The sequence below is a fragment of the Dipodomys ordii genome, unplaced genomic scaffold, assembly GCF_000151885.1.
Source record: "Dipodomys ordii isolate 6190 unplaced genomic scaffold, Dord_2.0 Scaffold13, whole genome shotgun sequence".
NCBI classification, from domain to species: domain Eukaryota; kingdom Metazoa; phylum Chordata; class Mammalia; order Rodentia; family Heteromyidae; genus Dipodomys; species Dipodomys ordii.
This window is the reverse complement of record NW_012267229.1, coordinates 650,692-675,592: the sequence shown is the minus strand read 5'-3', so window position 1 is coordinate 675,592 and position 24,901 is coordinate 650,692. Positions and strand designations below refer to the sequence as shown.

Below are 24,901 nucleotides of genomic sequence, written 5' to 3'. Positions count from 1 at the left end.
GGCACGAATGGCACGTGTCTCCGTGTGAGTGGAGGAAGTGTGGAGGAATATAGGTCCAGGGAATCACTATCACAGGGGGATGTTGGAAAATAGCATTTAAAATGACAAGGAGAAATACACAAACACTGGCTCCACTTGGAAGAAAATACCAAAAAGAATTCAAAGCACTGCACCTAGAGAAAGAAGAACGAGTATGAATGGAAAGAAGGAGCTGTCTTGGTCACGATCTGCAGTGCAGCCCATGCATCTCCAGGGAAGACTAAAATGGTTGCCAGTGGTAGCTCTACGGAGGTCTGGACTCTAGACCCTTCAAGACTTATTTTATGTTTTTACAACAAAAATTTATTATATATGCATAACTATTCTACCTATATATGTAGCATTTAATTATATGTATAAATGATGCCTCCATATATATCTATAACCAATATAGCTATCATGTGTATTAGTATATCTTTATAACAATATTATTCTGATAAGTAAATCTATATAATACATTCTGTAATTCCATTTTATTTTATTTTTTAAATTTTATTTTATTTGTGAACATACTGTACAGAGGGGTTACAATTACATGGGCAGGATAATGCGTACATTTCTTGCCAAGCATTGCAGCCTCCTCCTTTTGTTTACCCTTCACATCCCTTCCCAGCCTCCCCCCTCCCCACCAATCCCAATCCTTCTCCTTTCCCCCCCTTCCCCCCCCCCACCGACGTTGTAAAGCTCGTTTTGGACATGACAACTTGTACTTCTCATTGTCCATTTTATTTTATTTTTTATATTTTTTGGTCATAGGGTTTGACCTCTGAGCCTCAGCACTGTCCCTCAGCTCTTCAGCTCAAGGCAAGCACTCTATTACTTAAGCCACAGAGCCACTTCCGGTTTTCTGGTGGTTTACTGGAGATAAGAGTCTCATGGACTTTCCTGCACAAGCTGGCTTTGAATCTCAATCCTCAGATCTCAGCCTTCTGAGTAGCTAGGATTACAGGTGTGAGCCACCAGTGCCTGGCTGTGATTCCATTTTATGTATCAATATAATTATATCTAATATTTATCTTACTATAATTATATATTTATCTTATTTCAGAATCAATAGTGTGTCACTGTTTTCTCCTAATGAATATTCACTAGATATTGACTATATTTAAAACAACTAAATTAGGGGCTTGGGAACAACAGTCTGGTCATATGATGGTTCAGGAAGGGACTAAGGGCCTCACTGGTGAGCCATTTATTTCTTCACACACAAAGGAGAGTATGAGCATGAAGGGGAAAAACATAGCAGGCTTTCGCAGAAATGAGTAACTCGGCTAAATTAACAGTGGAATTCCACTGGAAATTCCTAGCACAAGTACGAAGTGATCAAGAGTGCTAAGAGTCACAAATGAAAAAAAACAAAAAAACAAAACTATAAGAACCCAGGTATCACTGGAAGTTGGGTAACACTGTTCCCATCAGTCACCGCCTCTTAAATCTGGCTGGGCTTCCCTCTACTTTTTAATCTGTAATGCTATCCACCACTTCTCATGGGGCCCAGGAGCTAATTAAGAGCTCTAGTTTAAAAACCTCTTCCCTTCTCACCCCTGTGGTGTCACAGCATGGATGTGGAATGGAAGGGGCAGCAGAATGAGAAACAGCAAAAGGGTATTTAATTAGGCAGAGTAAACAACATGGTCAACAGCAACTTGAAGCTAACATCTGTCTCAGAATGAGGCAGTCTGGCCACCTGCATGTGTAGCACCAGGGAAGTGTGGGCAGGAAGCCTGTGCAGAATGCGCCTTTTTTTTTTTTTTGTTTGTTTGTTTGCACCACTGGTGCTGTGTCCTTCTGCATCAGAGGCAATGAGACATTTAATAAAAGAAAACAAATAGTGATGCCGCTCTGTATCCAGGAGGAGAGTGGAAACAACCCTCCAGCTGTGCAATACTGCCATGTTTAGGCTTCATTTCATTTTACTTGTAAAATTAGCCAGGGAAATGAAAAATGTTCTACTGTGAATTCTATCAACACAGTGCACAGGGCTCTAAGTCTGCCATCTTGAGCTCTTCTGTGTGGGGGAAGAGCCAGAGAATGTCGGTTATATATTTGCCAAACTACCAAAACCCTGAAAATGAGCAAGGTTGCCAGGAAATGACAGACATTACAAAGTTAACACCAGGGCACAAGAGGTGGAATGTAATTGCAATTGATATTAGAATATTAAAAGCCCAATGCATGGAAAATTTGTCATGGCATCTCTGTCTGGTATGAACATGATGACTCTTCTGTGATGGCTACTTTCATGTGCCAAACTAAAGAAGGCCTGGCATCCCTGTGAACTTGGTTAAACACTATTCTGGGCATGCTTAGAATGATGTTTCTGGATGAGATTAACATTTGAACAAGTAGGCTCCATAAAGCAGATTATTCTGGCCCCCATCCAATCAAGCCTGAACAAATAACAACAGTGACCCTCCCCTGAATAAGAGGGAACTCATTGTGAAACACTGACTCTTCTAGGGTCTTGAGACAGTTGGCTTTGGGGCTGAAATTTAAAACATCATCTCTCTTGGTACTTGGGCTTACAGACTGGGACTAAAGCTATACTCTCTGCTAATACAGAGTGTATATCTGCTAATACAGACCTGTTAATTGCAGATCTGAAGATTTTTTCAGCCTCCATAATCAATCTATCTCTTGTTGATTGTTTCTAAAAATATTGATTAATAGAGTTTCTAAATCACTAGCAGGTAAAGTGGCTAAAAAGCACAATTTCAATACTGTGGGTTAAGTGAAGAAATGTAAAATTCTTCTTGTCCCCAATCTCTCCTTTTCCTTACCACTGCCTCCACAGAAAAACCTTACCCTTCCACTCCTGGTTTACAAACTCTTGGTTCCTTGCTGGCTTCTGGGATCAGATTCAAAGCCAGAGAGTTGGCTTCTGTGAACTGGCCCTTCCTTCCCTATCTACAACTACGCACTAATTTCATATTGGTCAAGTAGTTCTGGATTCCTGGATTCTACTCTAGTCCCAAATAAATGAAAACAGGGCCCAAGAATCTGCAGTTTTCACAATTTTGCTCAAAGATGGGTAGAAGGCTTGAAAGGTACTCATAAATTGATGTGTTCAATTGAATGCTCTTTGCACAACTTAAAGATAATTTTAAAAAGTTAACAACCCAAAGAAATAAACATTTGCTTATGACAATTTCAAAGACTGATCAGAATGTTTTGGGAACCACTGCTTTGGGAAGCACTTCAGGGAAAGAGGCACTTGTCTGTTCCTGCAGTACAACTGTGTCCTGTCCTGTTGAACTGTCTGCTCTAACAAGATTGTTAGGTGTCTGAGAACTTGGGCAGTAGAGGTACAGGTTCAGACACGGATAGGCACAATCAGGTCACTATACTTCTTTAATGACAGCAAAGATCCCAACGAGGAGACCATGGGGTTTTGGATTTTTTTTCTTCTTTTCTTTCTTTTCCATGAAAAGCAATGGAGCACCACACGCAAAACACAACTGCTCAAAAGTCAGACCTGAATATCATCAAGCTTCTGCTTCACAGAAAGGGCAGAGATGGCTGAGCATGAGGGATGCACTCAGCAGAACCAGAGTGTCAGGAATTCAACAGATAAATGACACAGGGTTCCCAACATACAAATGATAGACAAACAGGGATGGGGAATCTACAGAGCATAAACTTAAAAGACCTATCAGTCAATGTGGTGTGGCTATGACTTGGGTCTTGATTTAAACATGCCTATTAAAACCAAGAGAAAATTGGTGTGGCCTTCAAGACTGAATACATGATTTTTCACAATACAGGATGAATGTGTGTGAGAGAGACAGAGAGAGACAGAGAGAAACACAGAGACAGACAGAGAGACAGAGATGGCATTGTATGTTTTTAGAAGTGGGATCTTGCTAAATGTCAATGGCTCATGCTATTAATCCTAGCTACTCAGGAAGCTGAAATCTGAGGATTGAGATTTGAAGCAACCCTGGGCAAACAAATCTAGGAGACACTTCACAATATAAGCAGCTAAAAGCTAGAACTGGAAGCACAGCTCAAGTGATGAAGTTGTAGTCATGAGTGGAAAATCTGAGTGGAGAGCACATGGCCCCACGTTCAAACTCAAAAAAAAAATCTACACAAAACATGGCAAACAAATGAAATAAAAGGTCTTGCTTTTTTAAAGTGATACAATCTAAAACATTCATAAGTCAAAGGATACCTAGTATTTGCTTTTAAAACTCTGTGTTTAGGTCTCATATGCTGCAGCTGATAGAAGCTACACTGGAGTTAAGCACATTGCTCTTTCTGATTTTATGTGTATTTGTAAGAAACAAACTTACAAAATTTATAGATTATGGATTCTATATCATGGTATCTGAAAGCTCCCTTAGTCCATGGAGGTTTGGATGTTTGGAGGGGCTGTGACCCATCACAAAGGAGAAATAATAGGTTGGCACCCTCTGACGCTAAGACCTTTCCTGGTGACTGGTATTAACAAACTGAACACTTAGGTGAAGACAATTGGTCTTTTAGCTAGAAATGTTCACAAAAGATTGCCAAGATCACTTGTGAATATGTCTTTAAATGATATCTTCCTCTCCCTTCTTCAATGTAGCATGTGAATGTTAAGATCATTGTGTCCGAAGGACTTTCGGCTCCGCACACAAACCTGGCAGTAATTTATATCAACTTTGTTGTCTGACAGAATTATGGGGAATTTACCTTTAGCTGTGTTAAAGAGTTAAAAGGTACAGGCAGGGGCAATCTACACTGAGATTTCTTCAGTGAACCTTGAATCTTTTTTTTTTTCGGGGTGGGGGGGGTGGTTCTGGTCGTGGAGCCTGAACTCTGGGCCTGGGCGCTGTCCCTCAGCTCTTCAACTCAAGGCTAGAGCTCTACCACTTGAGCCACAGCTCCACTTCCGGCTTTTTTTTCTGCTTATGTGGTGCTGAGGAATCAAACCCAGGGCCTCATGCACGCAAGGCAAGCGCTCTACCGCTGAGCCACCTTCCCAGCCCTATTTTTTTTTTAAACCAATTTAAACTGTCAGTGTAATGGTAAGCCACTTAGACTATCCTTAGTGACAATGATACTCTGAACCAAGAATTCTATGTAGTAATAATGAGCAATTGTAAAGAATCATTACCACGGTCCAATATATCAGGATTTCATCAATCATTTTGCTTCCTTAATAGTCACAGGTTATTATAATATGTTTCTTTCTTGGTTTTTGTCAGTCATTGGACTTGAACTCAGGGCCTGGATGCTGTCCCTGAGTTCTTTTGTTCAAGGCTAGTGTACTACCACTTTGAACCTCAGAGCCACTTGCAGTTTTCTGGTGGTAAATTGGAGATAAGAGACCCACAGACTTTACTGCCTGGGCTGTCTCTGAACCACGATCTTCAGATCTCAGCCTCCTAAGTAGCTAGTATTATAGGAGTGAGCCACAGTGCCCAGCTTACTTTCTTGATTTCTATATTCATTTTATTTTTTTGGAAAGGAAGTCCACTGAGTGAGCATCTTATTAATTTCCAAACTCATAAAATGTGATTTACATAGACATTGAACTTGAATTGAGAAGAATGAGTGCTTGGTAAAATGACAGACACAACAGTGACTCCAAAATTTCAGAGTAATGAAATGAAATTATCCTCTGTTTATGGGAAAACACTTGTAAAAAGTATACCTTATTTGTACAATTTTCCCTACTTAGGATGAATAGTGTCAAGCCCATGCAATCATTTATCTGTTATTCTGACTTACTTATTTTTTTTTAAGCAAAGCAATAGGCAGCAATAAAAAAAAAAATAAGAGGAAGCAGAAAAAGGAAAATGAGAATGGAGAAGCTCAGCGACTATGGAAAGCTGGGAGACACCGATGAATGAGCCACGCACGTGGCTGACTACTAGCTCACAAAATAACTCTTCCCATCTAGGAAAAGGACTTGATCTGAAATCTTTTTAAAGCACTAGCTCCTTGGTACGGAGATCAGAATGGAGGCTGCACAAAAATGTTATGGATCCCAAACTGGAGTAAATAGGATTGAGCCAGAATGGCAATGATCAAATAGAAAGGGAACTGCCTTCCATCCCTACCTATGCCTCTCAGAGACAACAACCTTGCACCTCTAAACCAGCTACCACTGGGGCTACAACAGGACCTTTACAATAACAAGGAAACCAGCCTCTGCAGCTCCCATATACCTGAAACACCAAGGGTTTTAACTGGAGTTGAAGGGGTCATGAACCTTCAATGTACAGGATCACAGGCCTTTGGAGCTTTTTTAATGTCTAAAAAAATGGAGTTAGTGTTGTCAAATGTATAGTGTTCACAGGGCCTAGGACTGCCTGAGAGGTAGACGACTCTTTTTTAGTACAATATGTAAAATTTCTCACACTAAAACAGAAATTATAAATGTGATGCTCATGTCACTTTAAAATGGTTAGTTTTTTTAATAAAAAAAAAAGGCTTTTAAAAATAGTTTTAGGTCCATGGGAAAATTGGGCAGAAATACAGACTTTTATATACCAGAATGCTCCTTTGTCCCTGGCACACACAAAATGTCCCTTACTATCAAAAACTAGCAAGAGAATGGTATGTTTGTTAGAATCAATGCACATACACTGACACATCAGTCTCAGCCCAAGTCCTTAACTCTCTTAGCTGCAGTGTTATACTTTCTCTGGGCTTCAAAATACTTATCAACTATTAATTGTACCATCACAGATCAGTTTCACTGCCCTAAAACTCATCTCTGTCCTAGATTTACATCCCTCATCTCCTGACAAACAAGGTTTCTTTCATTTTCGCCATAATCATGTGTTTTCTAGACTACCTTATAATTGGAATCACACCATAGGTCAACTTTTCAGACTGGCTTCTTTCACTTAGTAGTAGGCATTTATGTTTCCTTTATGTTTAACAGCTCATTTCTATTTGGTGCAGAATGTGATATTCCACGCCCCTGTATATACCACATTTTTATCAAGTAAATTATTTAATAAAATGTGTATAATAGCCAGGTGCCAGTGGCTCATGCCTATAATCCTAGCTACAGGCGGCTGAGATCTGAGGATCGTGGTTCAAAGCCAGCCCAGGCAGGAAAGTCCATGAGACTCTTCTCTCCAATTAACCACCAGAAAACCGGAAGTAGCACTGTGGCTCAAGTAGTAGATAGAGTGCTTGTCTTGAGCACTGAAGAGCTCAAGGACACCACCCAGGCCCAGAGTTTATGCCCCATGAATGATTTTTTTAAGTGTATTATATAATTAAAATGATTAATTATTGAATTAGCATACATTTGTAATATAAAGAAGTTTCATTATGATAGGTCCATAGGCAGGCATACACTCTATACAGGTGGACCCATTGCAACAATGAGATGTACAAGTCATTATGTTGAAAACGTACTTTACAACTTTGGTGTTGGTGGGGGGGGGAAGGGGGGTTCGGGGAGGATTGGGGGGGTGGGGGGAGGATGGGAAGGGATGGGAAGGGGAAACAAAGGAGGAGGCTACAATGCTTGATAAGAAATGTACTCATTATCTTGCCCATGTAATTGTAACCCTTCTGTACAATATTTTCACAATAAAAAAAAGGAAATGTACTCGTTACCCTACTCGTGTAACTGTAACCCCTCTGTACAATATTTTTACAATAAAAAATGTAAAAATAAAAAAAATCCAGTCACCTACTGGTTACTTGGGTATTTTGACAATTACGAATAAAAGGGTCATGCACATTCAGATGCAGGTTTTTCAGTGTTTTGAGTACCAAGGAACAACACTGTTGGGTTTCATGTTTAACTTTGTAAGAAACCATGAAATTCTTTCCAAGTGCCTTTTGGTTTCAATAGAGCAATAAGTAAGGGTACTTCCTTTCCTCTTTATGCCTCCATTTGGGTTTGAAAGCTGTTATACTCCTAGAAAACATTTGCTTTTGCTTTTCTCTTAAAACTAGAATTGCCCATGGAAACTAAGGCGGGAGTTTTCCTTTCAGCTGAGAACTTACTCATTGATGAAATATCCTATAGCTCCAACTTGAAATAATAGGATTTTTAGAGAACAAAATTTGATGTAAGTTAACCCTAGAATCACAGCATATGTTCCAGCTGTATGAAACACCCAAATGGAACAGCCCCCAAATTCTAGCTCAATTTCCTCTAACACTTCAACAACAACTTATTGTCTTCAAATATGCTTTCATACTGATGATGGTGGCAATAGTTTAGTAACAGAAAACAGCCTGTGTGAATATGAATAAGCAGAAACTAGAAGAAAAACACTCAAAAGCCAAATGAGAAAGAAAATGATTCTTTCTTTGAGATATTCCTTTAATCTTTTGACTGTGTTTGACAATAGTTTTCTCATTACACATTTTGTAAGATCAGCAAAGGATAGAAGGAAATTAAATTAAGCATGGATTCCAAGTATCTTTCTTATAGCCAAATAAATGAAGAAATTCAGAAAACCTGGGGATTTTTTTTAACCTCCTGAAATTTACTTTGAAATTAAAAGGGCTCAACCTGCAAAACGTCTAAATCAAATGATTGTGTTGTTAGAAATTCAAGGTTTGAGAACAAAATGAAATTGAAGTAGGACGAATCACTGCTGTTAGTGAGAAAAAAAATAACTTGACTGTGTTGCAGGCACTATAATTCAGAAAAGTGGCTGTGGGCAGTGGGTGGGAGTGGGGTTCCACCCATACGGGAAGCTGTTACTAAAACCTGTATTTGGTAGAGAAGGCATTTGAACTATCAAGACTTTATTTTGGAAAACAACTCTTCATTTAGGTCACTGCTTCCATTAGAAAGGATCATACCTATACACTCTGAACATACTATTACTATGAGAAACAGAAGAGGGAACACCAAGAATCACCCTGGTACTCAGAACTAAGCTCTGGTATTCTCTGTGGACTGAAAACAAGTTGAGAGAATACCAACACCAGACAAGGCTGACTGTGTCTGTGAAGGTACAAACAGACCAAAACACAAACAAAAATCCACTCCCTAAGCAGTTCTGAACAGACAAAAACACAAAACTTGGACAAAGCCTGATGATGATCAAATAGCCCTTCAACTAAGCTAGTACCAGTGACTGCTACTTTCCTAAGTCAGTCATATTTTAAATCATACTTCAGTGTCTAATCCAGAGTAAAGGCCTATTTTCTCATACACTCATCCAAATCACCAAACATAAACCCAATCCTAAAATAACTTCTTCAGACTTCATACTGAGATGCCTCCATAGCTCCCCATAGTATATGTGTTTTTGTTGTTGCAAACAGCCAGCAGATCTAACATTGTTAAACAGTAGGTGCATTCCTGGGAATCTTTGACTGAAAAACACTGACACTCAGCTATTCTCTCTCTCTAGATTTATCCCTGGCCTTCAGGGGATTGCATCAGGCCAGCTGGGAGGATCCACAATGGAAAGATTTGCAGTCAGAAAAAATTAACTGGCTCTAGATAAGAGCTATGATAAGAGAGCCATGGAAATATAGAGGAACTGTGCTCTTTTCCTAATGATCTCACACTTCACCTTGGATGAATAGTTCTACCAAGATCAAATCCTTCAGAGAGCTATTTCTACTTCTCTAACTATAATTTTAGAGGTCGAAGAAAGACAGATTCCCAGCAAAACATTAATATCTTCTAGAAACCATCATGAATGAGAAATGTCAGCGTCTCTGTTCTCAGATATGAATTTTGCAAGGAAGTATGGTGAGCTGCGATACATGTTTTTACTCTTTATGATAGCTGGGTGGTGGCAAACTTTGCCTTCTCTTGGCTCTTAAACCTCAAGCGTATCATAGCCTCTATCATTGCCACTGTTACCAGCAGCAGCAGCACCAATGCCTCTGGCACAGTTACCCACCACAATCTTCACTATCATCACTTCGCTGACATTTTTGAGTGTTTTTCTCTGTATAAGATTCCAGAATAAGTCCATGATCACATTGAATCTTCAGACTGGCTCTAGGAAGAAGGTATGGTTAATGTACTCATTTTACAGGTAAGGAAACAGAAGCAACACATCAAATAACTTAGACAGAATTGAGACTGAAGATAGATGCTCTGCTCCAGGCTCACACGTTTAGCTAGTAAGGTCCCTCTGACCTATTATACTAGTGCTTTAGCTAATGAGGTGAAAATGGAGAAAGGTAGCTTTGGGCTGTGGCCTGCCCCAGTACTTTCAAGAAAACTTCCTAAAAATTCCCCAGGTTTTCATTTCCAAAGCGGGTTGGATTATTCTGGAAAGCTTTATGATTTTAGAGGATTTCTTATGTTTTCCTTAATTACAGTTATTCCCTAAAATGACAGACAATTAGAATGATTAGTAGAAATGTTTTCAAGTAGATAATAATGTTCTCTGAAATTAGTAACCCAAAATGTATCTCTCATCAATGAACAAAAACAAAACAAAAATTCTCATTAATTTGGAGGCTAATTTGGGCAAATTCAGTGAAGGTAAAGTACGTGTGAAGTACCACGGAAGATTAAGAATTTAATCAGATGTTGATTCCAAGTAAGCCATGAGGACAATAGGGAAGATGTAAAACATATGCATCTCTTGGTAGAAGCAAGGCTGAAGAAGCAGAGGTGAAGCCTCAAGGCCTACCCAAACTTCAGCCAACTATGGACTATGATATTGATACTTTTATTGCACAGAAATATTTGCATCTGTTGAATCTCTGATGATTAAAAAAAACTATTTGTACTTATATTTTTATTTTGTTATTCTGAGTTAATAGTCACGCATTGCATAAAAGTACTGATAAGTGATGGAATAAAAATAACTGATTGCACTGTATTCATAAACTGATTTCTTGAATGGTAATTATTAAAGATAATACAAATATCATTCAAAATAACTGGCCCTCCATTATCAACAGTCTGAGGAAGAGTGCATTCTCTACATGTGGTTCCAATTGGGATGTTTTAGGCACATTCAATAAATAGGTAACACCAAAAGGATCTATTAGAATGTGATATCCATTTGTACATACATATAATATTTACACACTATGCACGTGTGTGTGTACATATAAATACATCTGCTTTGTAGAATATATACAATATTTAATGCCGAGAAATTCCTTTAAAGACAGTCTGAGTTTATATTCATCGGTAACTCATACAGGATGACCTTTTAAACTTTGGAATATTAATATATTTTCAAAATAAGTCTTCAAACTATGCTATCTTATTTTTTTTTTGCCAGTCATGGGGCCTGAACTCTGGCCTGGGTGCTGTCCCTCAGCTCTTCAGCTCTTCAGCTGTCCCTCAGCGCTCTACCACTGGAGCCACAGCGCCACTTCCAGCTTTTTCTGCTTATGTGGTGCTGAGAAATCGAACCCAAGGTCTCATAAATGCGAGGCAAGCACTCTACCACTGAGCCACCTTCCAAGCCCCATATCTCATATTATTAAAATACAACAGTAAGCAATTAAGATTCAGAAACATATATTATCTATGATGTATTTAAATTAACCATCATAATAAACATCTTTCCTTCACCTAAAAATGTATAAGATTATTCTCAGTGCCATGGTCACTTAAGAGTGAAAAAAAGGCCACTGTGTTGCTAACCGGTTTATTAAATTCCAGAACACTGCTTGGCAGGTGCTTGGTATATACCAGAATAAACAGAAAAAAACAAACAAACAAGTGGTGAAGCTCAGTTCACATTGTAGTGGCAATCTTAAAAGATGATATTTCTCCAAAATAAATGACATTTCTTCATAGGATGACCCAATTAATAGGAGTCAGCTGATTGGGGCTGGGAAAGCGGTTCAGTGATAGAATGTTTGTTTCACATGCACAAAGCCCTTGGTTCGATTCCTCAGCACCACATAAACAGAAAAAGCCAGAAGTGGTGCTGTGGCTCAAGTGGTAGCGTGCTAGCCTTGAGCTGAAGAGCTGAGGGACAGTGCCCAGGCCAAGAGTTCAAACCCCACGACTGACCAAAAAAAAAAAAAAAAAGAGTGGGCTGATCAAGAGAGGGGGCTTGTTCTAGAAGGCATGTAGGTGTAAGCTGAGGATTGGTCACTTATAAGGTCTGAGACCTTTATCCTCTCCAAACACAACCTACTGTAAAATGGAGGTGATAACCCCACAGGTTGGTTGTGAGAAGTGAAAGGCAAGATACTGAAACACTTTTACATGCATGCTATACACAGAAAATCCAAGGAAAGGCAGACATGTAGGTACTATGTAGATACATATGGAATTGCTGATATCCCTCTAGTTCAGTTTCTTATGATTCAGCCTAAGAATCATAGTATCTAGCAAATAGAGTGTGTGTATATATATATATACCTTTGACATATTATATATAACATATATAAATTTATATTATATATTATACTTGTGGGTATACACACACACACATATATTTTTTTTTTTTGCTTAAAACAACTCAACAGCCAGAGACTTGAGTGTACTTTTATCTTGTTACCTCTTCTGTTTTATCTTCTGACCTGTCTCCTGGGCTGTTGTCAGAGCTGGGAGGAAGAACAGCCAGAGCCTTGGATGCATATTACACATGGAGAGTGTTGCTGGCAGAATCCCCCAATGCCTGAAGGCAAGGTTCTGCCCTCAACAGGTCAGTTGCAGCAAATTAGTTCCAGTTGGGTTAAGAAGACAGCAATAGTGACACCCACCCAAGCAAGGTTTTATGGCTCTTTGTGAACAGAAGTGCCAAGGAGAACATTTGTGTATGATATGGAAAGCCATCTGCGGCCAGAGTCTGCAAAAACTGGTTCCAGTCATAGTTATAAACAAGTGTTTGCCAGGTAACAAACACTGGGTAGTGCTAATACAAACATTGGTAAGTTAGTGCTGATGGTTAAATTTATTCCTCCATTTGCCATTATTACATTCTTACGTCTACCTTTTATGAGAGTATCTTAAAATGCTACAATTTCTAGCCCTCACAACTCACTACCACCATTAGACACAAGACTAATAATAGTCCTCTCTCTAAATTAGAAAATTAATCTCTAAAACATCTCAGGATGGAAATTTCCTTTTCTACCCACCATTTTAGACAATAATATTTTTAATATAGTTACTATCACTTGGAAAGTACCAAAATGATGTCTTTAGTCTTAATATGATAACATTTTACACATTTTTCTAATAAATGACAAGGTCTAAATCTTAGAAATATTTTCAAGCAAGGAAGATCAAGATACAAATACTTGCTTAAACCCTATCAGGTTGAGAAATTTTATAGTGTTTTATTTCCTGCTTTAATAATGTCAAATAATTGCTTCAAAGCAAACATCACATTATATATATATATATATATATATATATATTAGCTACTATAATGTTGTACTGGAAATCACCTATCTATATGTGTTTATGTATTTACATTGTACTTCAAGATAAAGTTTCATAGAGAAATTTAAACATGCTCTTACAGGAAAAGCAAGGTCTTCTTATTCTTTGTATTTTATATAATACCTAGTATTGTCTCCAGCATGTGCTAGGAATTAAACAAATGTTTGTTGATGCAAATCATATAAGTAGTTCAGTTATGTTAGTTTTCACCTGAAGATATACTAAATCAAGCAGTGACTTTTGATTCTGTAAGATCAAATGAAAAGTCACAACAGCTACACGAAATAAATGCAAGAGCCTTGGATTAATTTTCCACTAGAGTAAAGGTGGATTAAACTTACTCTTTGAAAAGAAAAGATGATATTTTAAGACTTAACACTTAGTATTAGGTGAAATGTATTATCTTCAAACTTAAGTGCCTATTTCCCTAAGGTAAAGCACATTTTTCAAAGGCTGGTGCCACAGCTAAGTTGCAGTCACAAATAGACAAATGGGCCCCTGTATATAAGCAGAACTGGGGTTTGGATAATTGTTCCCAGGGATCAGTGTGTTAACGGCTTGATCTGCAGGGGGAAGTTGAGATGTTGGGACATTTAGAAAGTGGAGTTTAGTTGGGAGAAAGACAGGACATTGGGGTCATGCCCCTGCAGGGGATGTTGGCACTTGTACTCCTTGCTGTCTCTCTACTTCCTGTCTCTCTACTGCCATGAAGTGGGCAGATTTCCTCATTAGATGCTCATGCCATGATAGCCAACCTAACCACAGATCCAAAAGGGGCCAACTGACCATGGACCTCTCAAATTGTGAGCCAAAATAAACCACTCCTCCTTTCAAGTTGACCATCTCAGGCAACATGTTCTAGTACACAAAGCCAACCAACACAGCTAGAGACATGAACATTAAACTGTTCATTAACAGATGGTGTTTTCATATGGTGAAGCAGTGAAATAGAAAGTGCTGAAGAATAAATGTGGCTCCATATGAAAGAACAAGAATGAAGGACTGCCTGAACTTTGCTCTGACTCTGGCAGCTGGAAGAGGAAGCCAACAGTCACCAAGTGCCATGCTGGAAAGGTACTTCACATGACCCCACCACCACTGGTAGTACAACCAAGTGCCACACAAATTTCATCACAACACTGAGAAGCTAAGCTAGGAATCACCTAAGTTATTTTCAGTTAGTACACAAGAACATGCTGAGTTTTAAACCATCAGTCTCCATGTTTCCATTGAAGATGAAATTGTATAAGTAAGACAGCTCAGGGTAAGTAAAGAAATCCATTGCTAGTTCTACTATTTTGTTAAAATAATCAAACCTTTGAAATAGCTTCATCAAGAAGGATCACCACTGTGTGAATGTCTAGAGTCCTGTTTGACTTATCATGTCCAAGTTTATTTTTTGCTTTAACTATCCATTATGTTTACATGTAGATTTATATGCACATTCTTACAAATGAGGGAAAACATGCAACCTATATTTCTTTGGGTCTGGCTTACTTTGCTTAATGTAATTTTTTCCAAGTGTTTCCATTTCCTCACAAATGGGGCAATGTCATTGTTTCTAATGGAAGCGTAGAATTCCATTGTGTATACATACCACATTTTCTTGATCCATTTATCCACTGAGGGGCATACATTCACTCAAGTGAGACCAAAGGAGGATATTCTTAGGAGAGGATCACAAAGGCTCAATAGCTATGTGCATATGATCATATAAAGTGATGCTTATTGAAATGAACTCAAAGAAATGCAAACAAGAAGCTTTTTATTTTTGTGTGTGTGTGTGTTTTTCCTGTTTTCCCTCTTTTGTCACTGCTTTTGACTTCTGTACCTTTTGTCTTGGGGGAAGCACAGAAGGTAGAACCAAGAGTGGACAAATGCGGCAGTGATACTCACTGGACACTACGTTGAACATGAACTTCACAACTTGGAGGGAGGGAAGTATGGGAAGGAACTGGGAGAAACAAAGCAAGAGGTGACACTGTTCAAAAAGAAATGTCATGTCGAAAACGAACTTTACAACTTTGGTGGGGGGGGGAGGATTGGGTGGGGGGCTGGGGGAGGCTGGGAAGGGATGGGAAGGGTAAACAAAGGAGGAGGCTAGAATGCTTGATAAGAAATGTACTCATTATCTTGCCCATGTAATTGTAACCCCTCTGTACAGTATTTTCACAATAAAAAAGAAATGTACTCATTACCTGACTTATGTAACTGTAACCCCTCTGTACATCACCTTTATAATAAAAAAATTAATGTTAAAAAAAGAAGGATCACCAAGTAAGTTTTTTTCTTGAAGGAAAATTCTTCAGTTGAGTTTTCAGCTTATGCCATCCTAGGATGAAGTTAGAAGTCTCACAACTCTTCCAAACCTCAGTCTTAATCAGGACCTCTTCAAATGTATTACTCCATAGTCTAACTCAAAATGCACATATGGCCCAACTCTGGAAGTTATTCTTCCTTAGGACAATTTTATATTGAGGTGTCTGAAACTCTTAGGGGCTGCTCATGGTCAGGAATTTCCTAGTCTGCACTTTCTCCAAGTACCCCATACATCCCTTCCTCTTGGCGTACTGGTCCTAAATAGACCACACAGACAGGCACTTTCAACTTAGTTGATTTTATTTCCAATAAATCTTATGATTCTTCCTCTTAAAGAAGAGCATCGGAAAGAGGCCCCCTGAAGGCTGTGGACAGTAAAGTAAGTTATTTGAACTTTTGGCCCTGTCGGCGGCCTCTGTGCTTACTTACAAAGGCAAGAGAAAGATCAACGGTTAAAGGCTCCCAGTTACCATATTCTGCAGTTCCACTACTCCCAATTAAACAGTTGGCACAAAGATTCAGATTCTGACCAAATAAGCAACCATATTCCCAAAAGAAATACAGACCAGATAAAGCAGTCAAAAATAGGTATTGGCAGTACGGTAGTCAGAAAAACAACAGTTGCTTAAAGTGAGTTCTACATGTAGCTGGCTTGGGAGATTAAATTAAAATAAGTCCAGTGAAGCCTATCCAGGACCAAAATAGGCCTAAGTCTGTTTGCTTCCAAATGTCTTGAAAAAGCAACAGTGATGCAATACTATAAATCTTGAGTTAGTTAATTCTGAGTTTTTTTTTTCTTCAGCAAGCTTTTGTACCTTCCTCCTATATTACACACCATCTGCCTATGGTGAATATTTTCTCACATCCTGCTTCCTAACCTACAGGAAAAAAAAATGAATCTTAAAAAAATCAGGGAAAAAATGTTCTGCCAGATTAGAGGGAAATAAGGAGTTATACTTCAAATAAACTGATAGCATGACTTTACCATAGACTCCTTCCATCTCCTGTGTTAACGAAGCAGTACTGTTATGCTCACCAACAAAAATAACCAGGTTAAGAGAAATCATTCTTGCCAATCAATCAGATGGAAGATTTGCTACACAGAGGAACAAAATAAATAAAAAACTTAATTCTGTTACCTCCAAGTGACTTCGCCTCTCAGCAATCACACGTTCGTCTTTGTTTCCAAATAGTTTCTTTGGGGGGAATTCCAGGGCTGTAAGCTGAAAGACATGTTTTTAAAGAGATGCATTATTATTACACCTATGATCTTTGTGTTACCATTAAATTGTTATTTGCAATCTCTATCATGGTTGAAGTTTAATGGCGGGTCTCTCTTTGCTTGGTCACCACTGACCTGTACGACCTGAAAAGATGAAGCAATCTGGGGTTCATGCCCACAGTGGTCAAATGAGCAGACAGACAGTGAGAACCAGTAGGAAGGACTGAGACAATTTTCAGCATTTTTTCTCATACAATATCTGATTTTATGCCATATGGTGTTTTATAATTTTTGTTTTTTAAAACACAAGTTTGTTCTTTCAGTTCTTCTCTTTACTGAATTTCATTTACTTTTGTGTTAGGAGTTTGAAAACTCATTCTACACACTACCCAAACACTTGTAAAATAGTTCTTAGACAATTACTATGGCCTTCTATACAGTCTATCTTGCCTTTTTTAAAGTTACTATTGCAAATGAAGACTAGTCCTGTGAAAATAAGACTTCTTGTTGAATCTTTCCCTTTATTTCCTAAAAAATGCAAGGTTTAGAATTAGTTTTAGCCTGGTATTGAAATTTCATAGCTATTTTCTTTGGTGCTTATCTTCTTGGATGTATAAAAATTAAAATTTTTTAAAAAGAATCTGAGGCTAGAAAGGCCTCTGTAATGTGGTAAGAACCTAGCCAGCCAAAATTGCTTTGGCAGAATGAATGCTAAGTAGCAATAATTGCTGGTGTGGATAGAATTCACTATTTCCTTCTTTTCTTACTGTGGGTCCAGACAAATTGAAGCCAGTGAAGCATTATTATGAAAAAAAAAGTATATTTCTTCCATAATGGAGAGTGCAAAATGCCACAAAATTCCTACTTCATACTTATGCAAATCACTAAGTTGATTTAAATTTATATGTCAAAAATTAAGGACTAGAGTTTATATATGATCATTTTAAGACACAGGATTAAAGTATACTAGACATACAGAGATGTATACACATACCAAGGAACAACCTGGAGAATTTTCAGGATTTCAGCACACTATGTAGCCACCACACTACCCAGTCAGGTCAGTACCCAGATTAAAATAAAAAGACATTGCCAGCTTCCAGGAACCACATGTGTTAGCTCTAGTCCTTGCCTCCCACCTCTGTGAAGGTTACCACTGGCTTGACTGACCTCTAAAAGCAAGGGCTGGTTCTTTTGTTTCTGAAGATCCTGTAAAGTGTACCACACCATATGAGGCCTATTCTGTCTACCTTCTTTTGTTCAGCTTTATGTTTGTGGGGTCCATTTGCATCGATATGTGAGGTAATAGCTTGCTTATTCTCATGCACCATGTCCCACTATCTGAACCTTCCATCACCTGTCCGCTCATTCTTTTGATAAGTAGGTCTTTTCTGTTCCTAGATTTTGGGACTTGTGTTGCTATGACCTTTTTTTTCCTTTACTTTTAATGATAGACATATGCATGTAATTCTTTCTATTAGTATTGTTTGGAGTGAAAATGCTGGCTCACTTGATATGCTGGGTTCAGCTATATTCAAAGCTACTGAACAGTTTTTCTGAAGCAGTTTTTCTAACTACTACTGCTACTAGAAGTGAGTGAGAGTTTTAGTTGTTCCTGATCCTCGTAAGTACTTGGAACTGTGTGTGGGCTTTTCCATCTTAGCATCCTGGTGGTATGGAGACATTCTACTGTGATCCGCAGTTGCAGTTCTCTGATGCCTAATGATGCTGAACATCTTATCGGATAATTGGCCTTCTGGTTATTAATTTTTAGCAACTGTAACTTTTTGTGTCTGTTTTAAAACTTCATCTATCTTTTCCTTAGTAATTCTCCCTTTACAGTTATCTCAAGGGGGCACTGAAGACTCAGTCCTTTTTCAAAGTTAGTTTATCACTTGGGCTAGTGTTTGCTCCTGTCATACTCTAGCTCTCTGTCAAAGCTGAGAAACTTTGGCAGGGAAGGGGGTAAGGAGAAAGGAGTGGCGGAGACAGAATAAAATGGATCTCCTCCTCTTCTCTGTGCCTCACCAATGTTCCAATTTTGTTGTTAATATCCTACTTTAAAGTTAATTCAAGAAAAAAGAGAAAGATCATGGCATGGAGATAAAGCAGACTTGGTTTGAACTTTAGATTGACTACTTGCTAACTAGCTGCTTTTCTGAGCCAGAGTATTTATTCTCTCTTGAAAAAGACCAATGATACTGAACTTGACAGAATTTTATGATGATTTAGTAAAGAAGAGTGAACACAAGTTAGCCACAAATTACTAGTTGTAAGAGATCTGGTAACTTGAGTAAGAGCATTATTTCTACATGCCCTCATGTTCTCTGTGTATCCGCTGGAGGGGTTGCTTGGCTCCAAGGAGCAAGAAGTTTTCTGGAATCTGGCCTTTTAGTGGCACAGATACCTCTTCCCCACATTGCAATTGAGAAAAGTCAGGTATGCCAGAGTATGTCTTCAGAGATTATTCAGCCTCCATTTCACCCTATACAAATGTGCTTTCCTGACACAGTGCTGCCAAAAGCTTGACAACTGTGCTCTCCCAGTTGGTTGCTTTGTCATTTTCTTATGAGGCAATATGGGCTCTGTCAATGGAAATTTATAGTTATACTCATGTGCTCAATCAGAAATGGTACACTAAGAAGACTGGAGGTAGCTGACCCAGACAGGAAGCAAGCATTCATATTACCCAGAGAGATACTCATTCCTCAGAGGAAGTCTGTTAATATCCAGCCTAGGAGACAATTATGTATAAATGATAACAATGTTGTTCTGATTTTGGAAGGAAAAGAAAAGATGAGCTGACAGGTATATATGCATAAAGACAATGACATTCAACAGTTTAACCGAAGAGTAAAGAAACACAGGTCCAAAGTAAGTGACGTTAAAAAGGCTGGGTGTCGTGAATCAAGAACAAGTATCCAAGAGGATAGAATCTGGGTTTTCAAGACAATGCTGCACCAGGTAGGTGCCATGTGTACCACAAGGGTGGGTGCTGTGTGTAGAAGTAGGTATAAAGCCTGTGGAGATCCAGGATGAAGAGGAAGGAGATGGCCATAAGTATACTAAACCAGAAACACAGATGTATGGCTGCTAGGCCATGAGCCTAGTTCCAAGAGCCGTGAACAGAACCTCAATGGGGATCTGAAACCCAGCAAAACAACAGAAGGACAGTTGTTGGCATAGCAGTGGAGAGCAGCAGGAAGGGGACAGGGTGGAGAGGTGAACTTCCAGGAAGTTCACCCCAAATGCAGATTAGTTGGTTCTTGTCTAATAAAAAGATAAAAAAATGTTCGCTTTTCTTATACCTAGTTAAACAGGAGGGAAGCAGGTTGTATGCTCCCAGTGGTGGGACCAAAATATGAAGTCAAAGCCAGGATGCACAGTATACAACAAGACATTGCCTCCAGTAAAGCCATTCTGCTTGCATATGTAATTATGTTTTCCCATTGCAGCATGAGAGGATCCCTGTTCCAGGATAGGGATCTTTAAAGAGAATCAGCCCTCTGTCAGTGGCTCCTGCCTATAATCCTAGCTAGTTAGGCAGCTGAGACTTGAGGACTGTGGCTTGAAGCTAGCGGAGGCAGGGAAGTCTGTGAGACTCATCTCCAGTTAACCACCAAAAAGCTCTAAGCGAAGCTGTGCCTCAAGTGGTAGTGTGCTATCCCTGAGGGGGTAGGGGGAAAAAAGCTAAGCTCAAGGATAGCATCTAAGCCATGAGTTCAAAGCCTAGGGCACGCATGAGAAAGGGGTTAGGGGAGAGGAGAGAGAGAGACAGAGAGACAGTCAGACAGAGATAGAGAAAGAGGCAGAGAGAGGAGAGAGAGAAAAGAGAAAAAAGAGGGGAGAAAGGGCAGAGAAGGAGGGAGAGGGAGGGGGGAAGGAAGGAGAAGGAAAAGGAGAGGGGGAGGGAGGAAGAGAGGGAGAGGGAGAGAGAACCTAAGCAGTAATGGTTAGGCCATGCTATCTATTACCTCAGGCTAAATGAGATACAATCTGCAACTTTGTAAGCAAAAAAAAAAAAGTCAGAATTCCACCTGGTCAAATCCAGTAGAATATCTATTTTTCTAAAAGCATTCATAGCAAGATGAAGTGTCTTGTATTTCAAAGACTTGAAATAACAGGCACAGAAAGGCATTTGGAGAGTACTCTGTCTGCTTTCATCTGTGGGCTTCACGGTTTTAGTTACCCTGGGTGTGAAATTTTCAAATGGAAAACTCCAGAACTTAATTTGTGGGACTAAAATTGCCCACTCTTCTGAACAGTGTAATGAAGACTCATGTCTCTTTATTCTGTCCTGACCACATGTTGAATCTTTCTTGTGCCAATGTATTCATGCTGTATATGCTACCCACCCATTCATCACTTCATCACTGCTACCAGATCAACTGTGGCAGTATCACAGGGCCAGGTCCATTGAACCCTTACAGTTTGTCTTCACAGTAGTGTAAGAGTAGTGATACTAGTAATTTGGACAGACCAAAGCAAAGAGCACTCTTTGAAATGAAACGATTCCTTATGATTTAATAAGCAATGTACTGAGTGCCATTTTGAGTGTGAGAATGCTCATTTGTATAATTTTACAGAGCACATTATATAATTTTTGTTAGAGTATATGGGGCATTTGTATTATGCTGTTAATTTTTCCCTGGGTCGAACCTATAAATTAAAATGTATGCATAAGAAGAAAGCTTCACCTATGTAGGATTGGTAGTATTTGTGGTTTCAGGTATCTGTCCACACAAGGACTTGGAGCATATGCCCTGTGGACCATGAATGACGACTAGAGTTGCCCACACAGAACCATTTTATAGTCCCATTCCTAATCCAATTTTCTAGAAGGCAAAAAACTAAAACTAAAATAGACCATCAACATCTTTACTTGTATTGGCTTCCTCAGCTCCAATAAATGAAGCCCTGAAAAATGGAGAAAGAAGGGAGCCTAGTGCTGGACTGCTATCTCCCCAAACTGGAGAAAGGAGAACTGAGGCAGATACTCCTTCCTCCTGAAAATGATGATGCAGCAAAAACCCTCCCAACAGCAGTGATGAGGTCCCAGGGAGAAAACAGGCCTGATTTTCTTGGTAAGTACAAAGCTACAACTTTACTTGTTTTTAAAACAGAATAGCAAATGCAGTGCTCAAAGGTCTCATGTCTGAGTTGGGAATTAATTAAGCTACCTAAATAGCCTAAAAACAGAACAAGTTACCAAGATCAGAAAAGCAACTGACCAGGATAAATAACTAGGCCTGGGAGACCAAAGGAAAAATAAAAACAAAAATAAAATACGTTTCTATTTTGCTGAAAGAACTGTTGTCTGAAATGTAACACTTCAGACAATTAAAATATATAAAAGAGGTTCAGACAGGGAAAGGGAGATTCTGCATTATCTTCCACTTAAGGCCCTGCATATCAGCATCTATTGTTTGTTTTGGTTTCATATTTTTTTAAAGAAAATTTCAAATAAAATCAGCAATACTATCTGGGCCCTTTCATTTCCTCTCAAGTACTTTATATCTGTACATTTTCATTTTCCTTACCTCATTTTTTTCTAATTTAGCAGGCAGACTAGTTTTGATTTTCATGAAGAGTGCTGTCAGGAACAATCTGTAGGTAAAGAGACTCCTCTTTCATTTCCTTTGAAACCTCTGACAAAGGAAATACAGTGTCCTATATTTCATAAATTAAAGTCCCTGAAGTTCTATAGTGCTCACAACATCTGAATTCTAAAGGGATCTACGTAAGCAATTTTGATTTATACAAAATGCTTAAGACACTTGGTATTCAGTAATGAGGGAAGAAGAATTTTCTTTTTTCTGTAAGATTTCATAGAACTTGCACGGGCAGTCTGATGTTGAAAAGTGTGACTGTAACAAAACCAATTTGTGCAAACCATGCAGACCAAACAGTGCTAGTTAAGGCAGAAAGGCAAATCAGCATTAGGAGCTCCAACAAAAAGGAAAAGCCAAAGGAAAAACTAGCAGAAGGGCTGGGGGACAAGCAGATGGAAGGGTTGCCTGGAGACTCCTTTACTACACTCACCTTACCTTCTGGGCCTTTGATACCAAATGAAGCATCCAGATTCTCAGGCATTTCAATCAGGATGGGAAGGGGAAACAAAGGAGGAGGCAACAATGCTTGATAAGAAATGTACTCATTACCTTGCCTATGTAATTGTAACCCCTCTGTACGGTATTTTCACAATTAAAAAAAAAAGAATCTGAATGTGCAGTCAAGAGAAAGGCAGGGGATGCACACATCCAGGAGAAAAGTGGGAGGAGAGTTGCTGATGGCAGAGCCTAGAGAAGCCAAGGTCTTGCTTGGTGTTAGAGGGTCAGGACCAGAAGGCAGATGTTCGGTTTTACTGCCCACAGCCTGTGGTTCCACAACACAGAAAATAAGAGGCATTTCAAACTGAGGAAAAAAACAAACAAAAAAAACATCCACCCAGACGCCTCTCAGTACGTTGTTGTTGTTGTTAATGTACTATGTTTAGTTGTTTCTTTTTTCTCTCATTTTCCGCCTTTGGTTTACCCCCTGTTGTCACTGTATTTGATTCTGGTTCTCCGCATACTGTATATATGTTTATTGAATTAGGGAAGTGAAGGGGAACAACAAAATGTTGAGACAAAGGACAAAGCGGGAACCTATGTAACAGTGATACTCAACAAGACAATATATTGGAAATTTACTTTACAACTTGGAGGGAGTGAGTTGGGGGGAGGGAAAGTGGGAGAAAAATGAGGGAGGGGGTAACAACGTTTGACAAGAAATGTACTCGTTACCTTACATATGTAACTGTAACTCCTCTGCACATCACCTTGACAATAAAGTTAAATTAAAAAAAAATTCCAAAGCTCTGGGTAAGCCTTGACTCACTGCATTCCTCTTCTATATTAAGGGCTCCCCCCTCCACAATATAATGGTGTCACCCTCAAAGTGATCCACATAACAATGAGAAACAGTTGGAAGAAACGAAAGCTGTAGGCAAGAATAAAAAGAGAAGAGTGAAGTGATACTGAATGAATAAGCTAAAGGCAAGTAGAGCTCATACAACACTGAAGGACCAGCCAAGGTTATCCAGGAAGAGTTTGGACACTTAGGAGCCACACAGTCATCTCTAAGAAAAGGGCCAGGTGAAACAAGTACCACACAGGCAGGGGAAGGAGAGGAGAAAAGCGAGCTGGCTCTGGGAGAAAGCCTTGATTTTAGGCTTGGAATAGGGAATATGCAAGATAAGCCTGGAGTTGTTCATCGCCCCAGGAAGTAAGGATACATTCAAAATCACAACAGTGACAGAGGTGTCTCACAAAACAGGTATCAACTGAATGAGCCCTAATGGTCAAAGCTGGAACAATTTGAGGACAAAATAAACACACACTAATAATGGCATATAACCTTAAATCCAGTGACTGAATAAAGGATGACATAACAGATGGAAAAAAGCAGATAAGGAATTCCAAGTCCTTTGTGTGGACGCTTTGTCCTCTGAAAAGAAGCCGCTGTGCATAGCACAAAGAGCACACTAGAAAAGTAGGGAACACTGAGAAAGTTCAGTATGGGTCTCTGAAATGATGATTCTGGGACTTCTTTGGTCTGCCTCCTCCAGACCTGTAGTCCTTGTCTAATCATGACAAATGAGACAAATGTCTAAGCACCAGACAAATCTGACTAGACATATCCTGTAAAATACATAATCTGTCACCTTCAAAAGGAAGGCCGGGTGTTGGTGGCTAATACCTGTAGTCCTAGCTGACATCTAGAAGATTGCAGTTTGAAGCCAGTCAGGCAGAAAAAATCACTAGATTCCATCTCCAAAGTAACTAACAATAAGAAGGGCTGCATGTGTGAAAAAATAAGGTCCCAGAGTTCAAACTCTAGTACCAGCAAAACAAACAAAAAAATAAGTCTGAAAAGCTGTCAGAGCCAGTAACATCCAACAGAGACCCAATATAATGTATTCTGGACAGGACTGTAGGATAGATAGGGGGTATTCAGTAAAGGTGAAGGAAATA

The 24,901-nt window shown here is 39.1% G+C and overlaps 1 protein-coding gene across 2 annotated transcripts in view; it reads right to left on the bottom strand.

The window, feature by feature from the left end:
- The window catches only part of Kif16b (kinesin family member 16B), a 267,459-nt gene that overhangs the window by 18,331 nt on the left and 224,227 nt on the right, over nt 1-24,901 (bottom strand). For both annotated transcript variants that reach the window (XM_013010887.1, XM_013010888.1), the window contains one exon: nt 16,804-16,887. In XM_013010887.1, the coding sequence (XP_012866341.1) occupies nt 16,804-16,887 (84 nt within the window). The remainder of the gene's footprint in view (nt 1-16,803; nt 16,888-24,901) is intronic.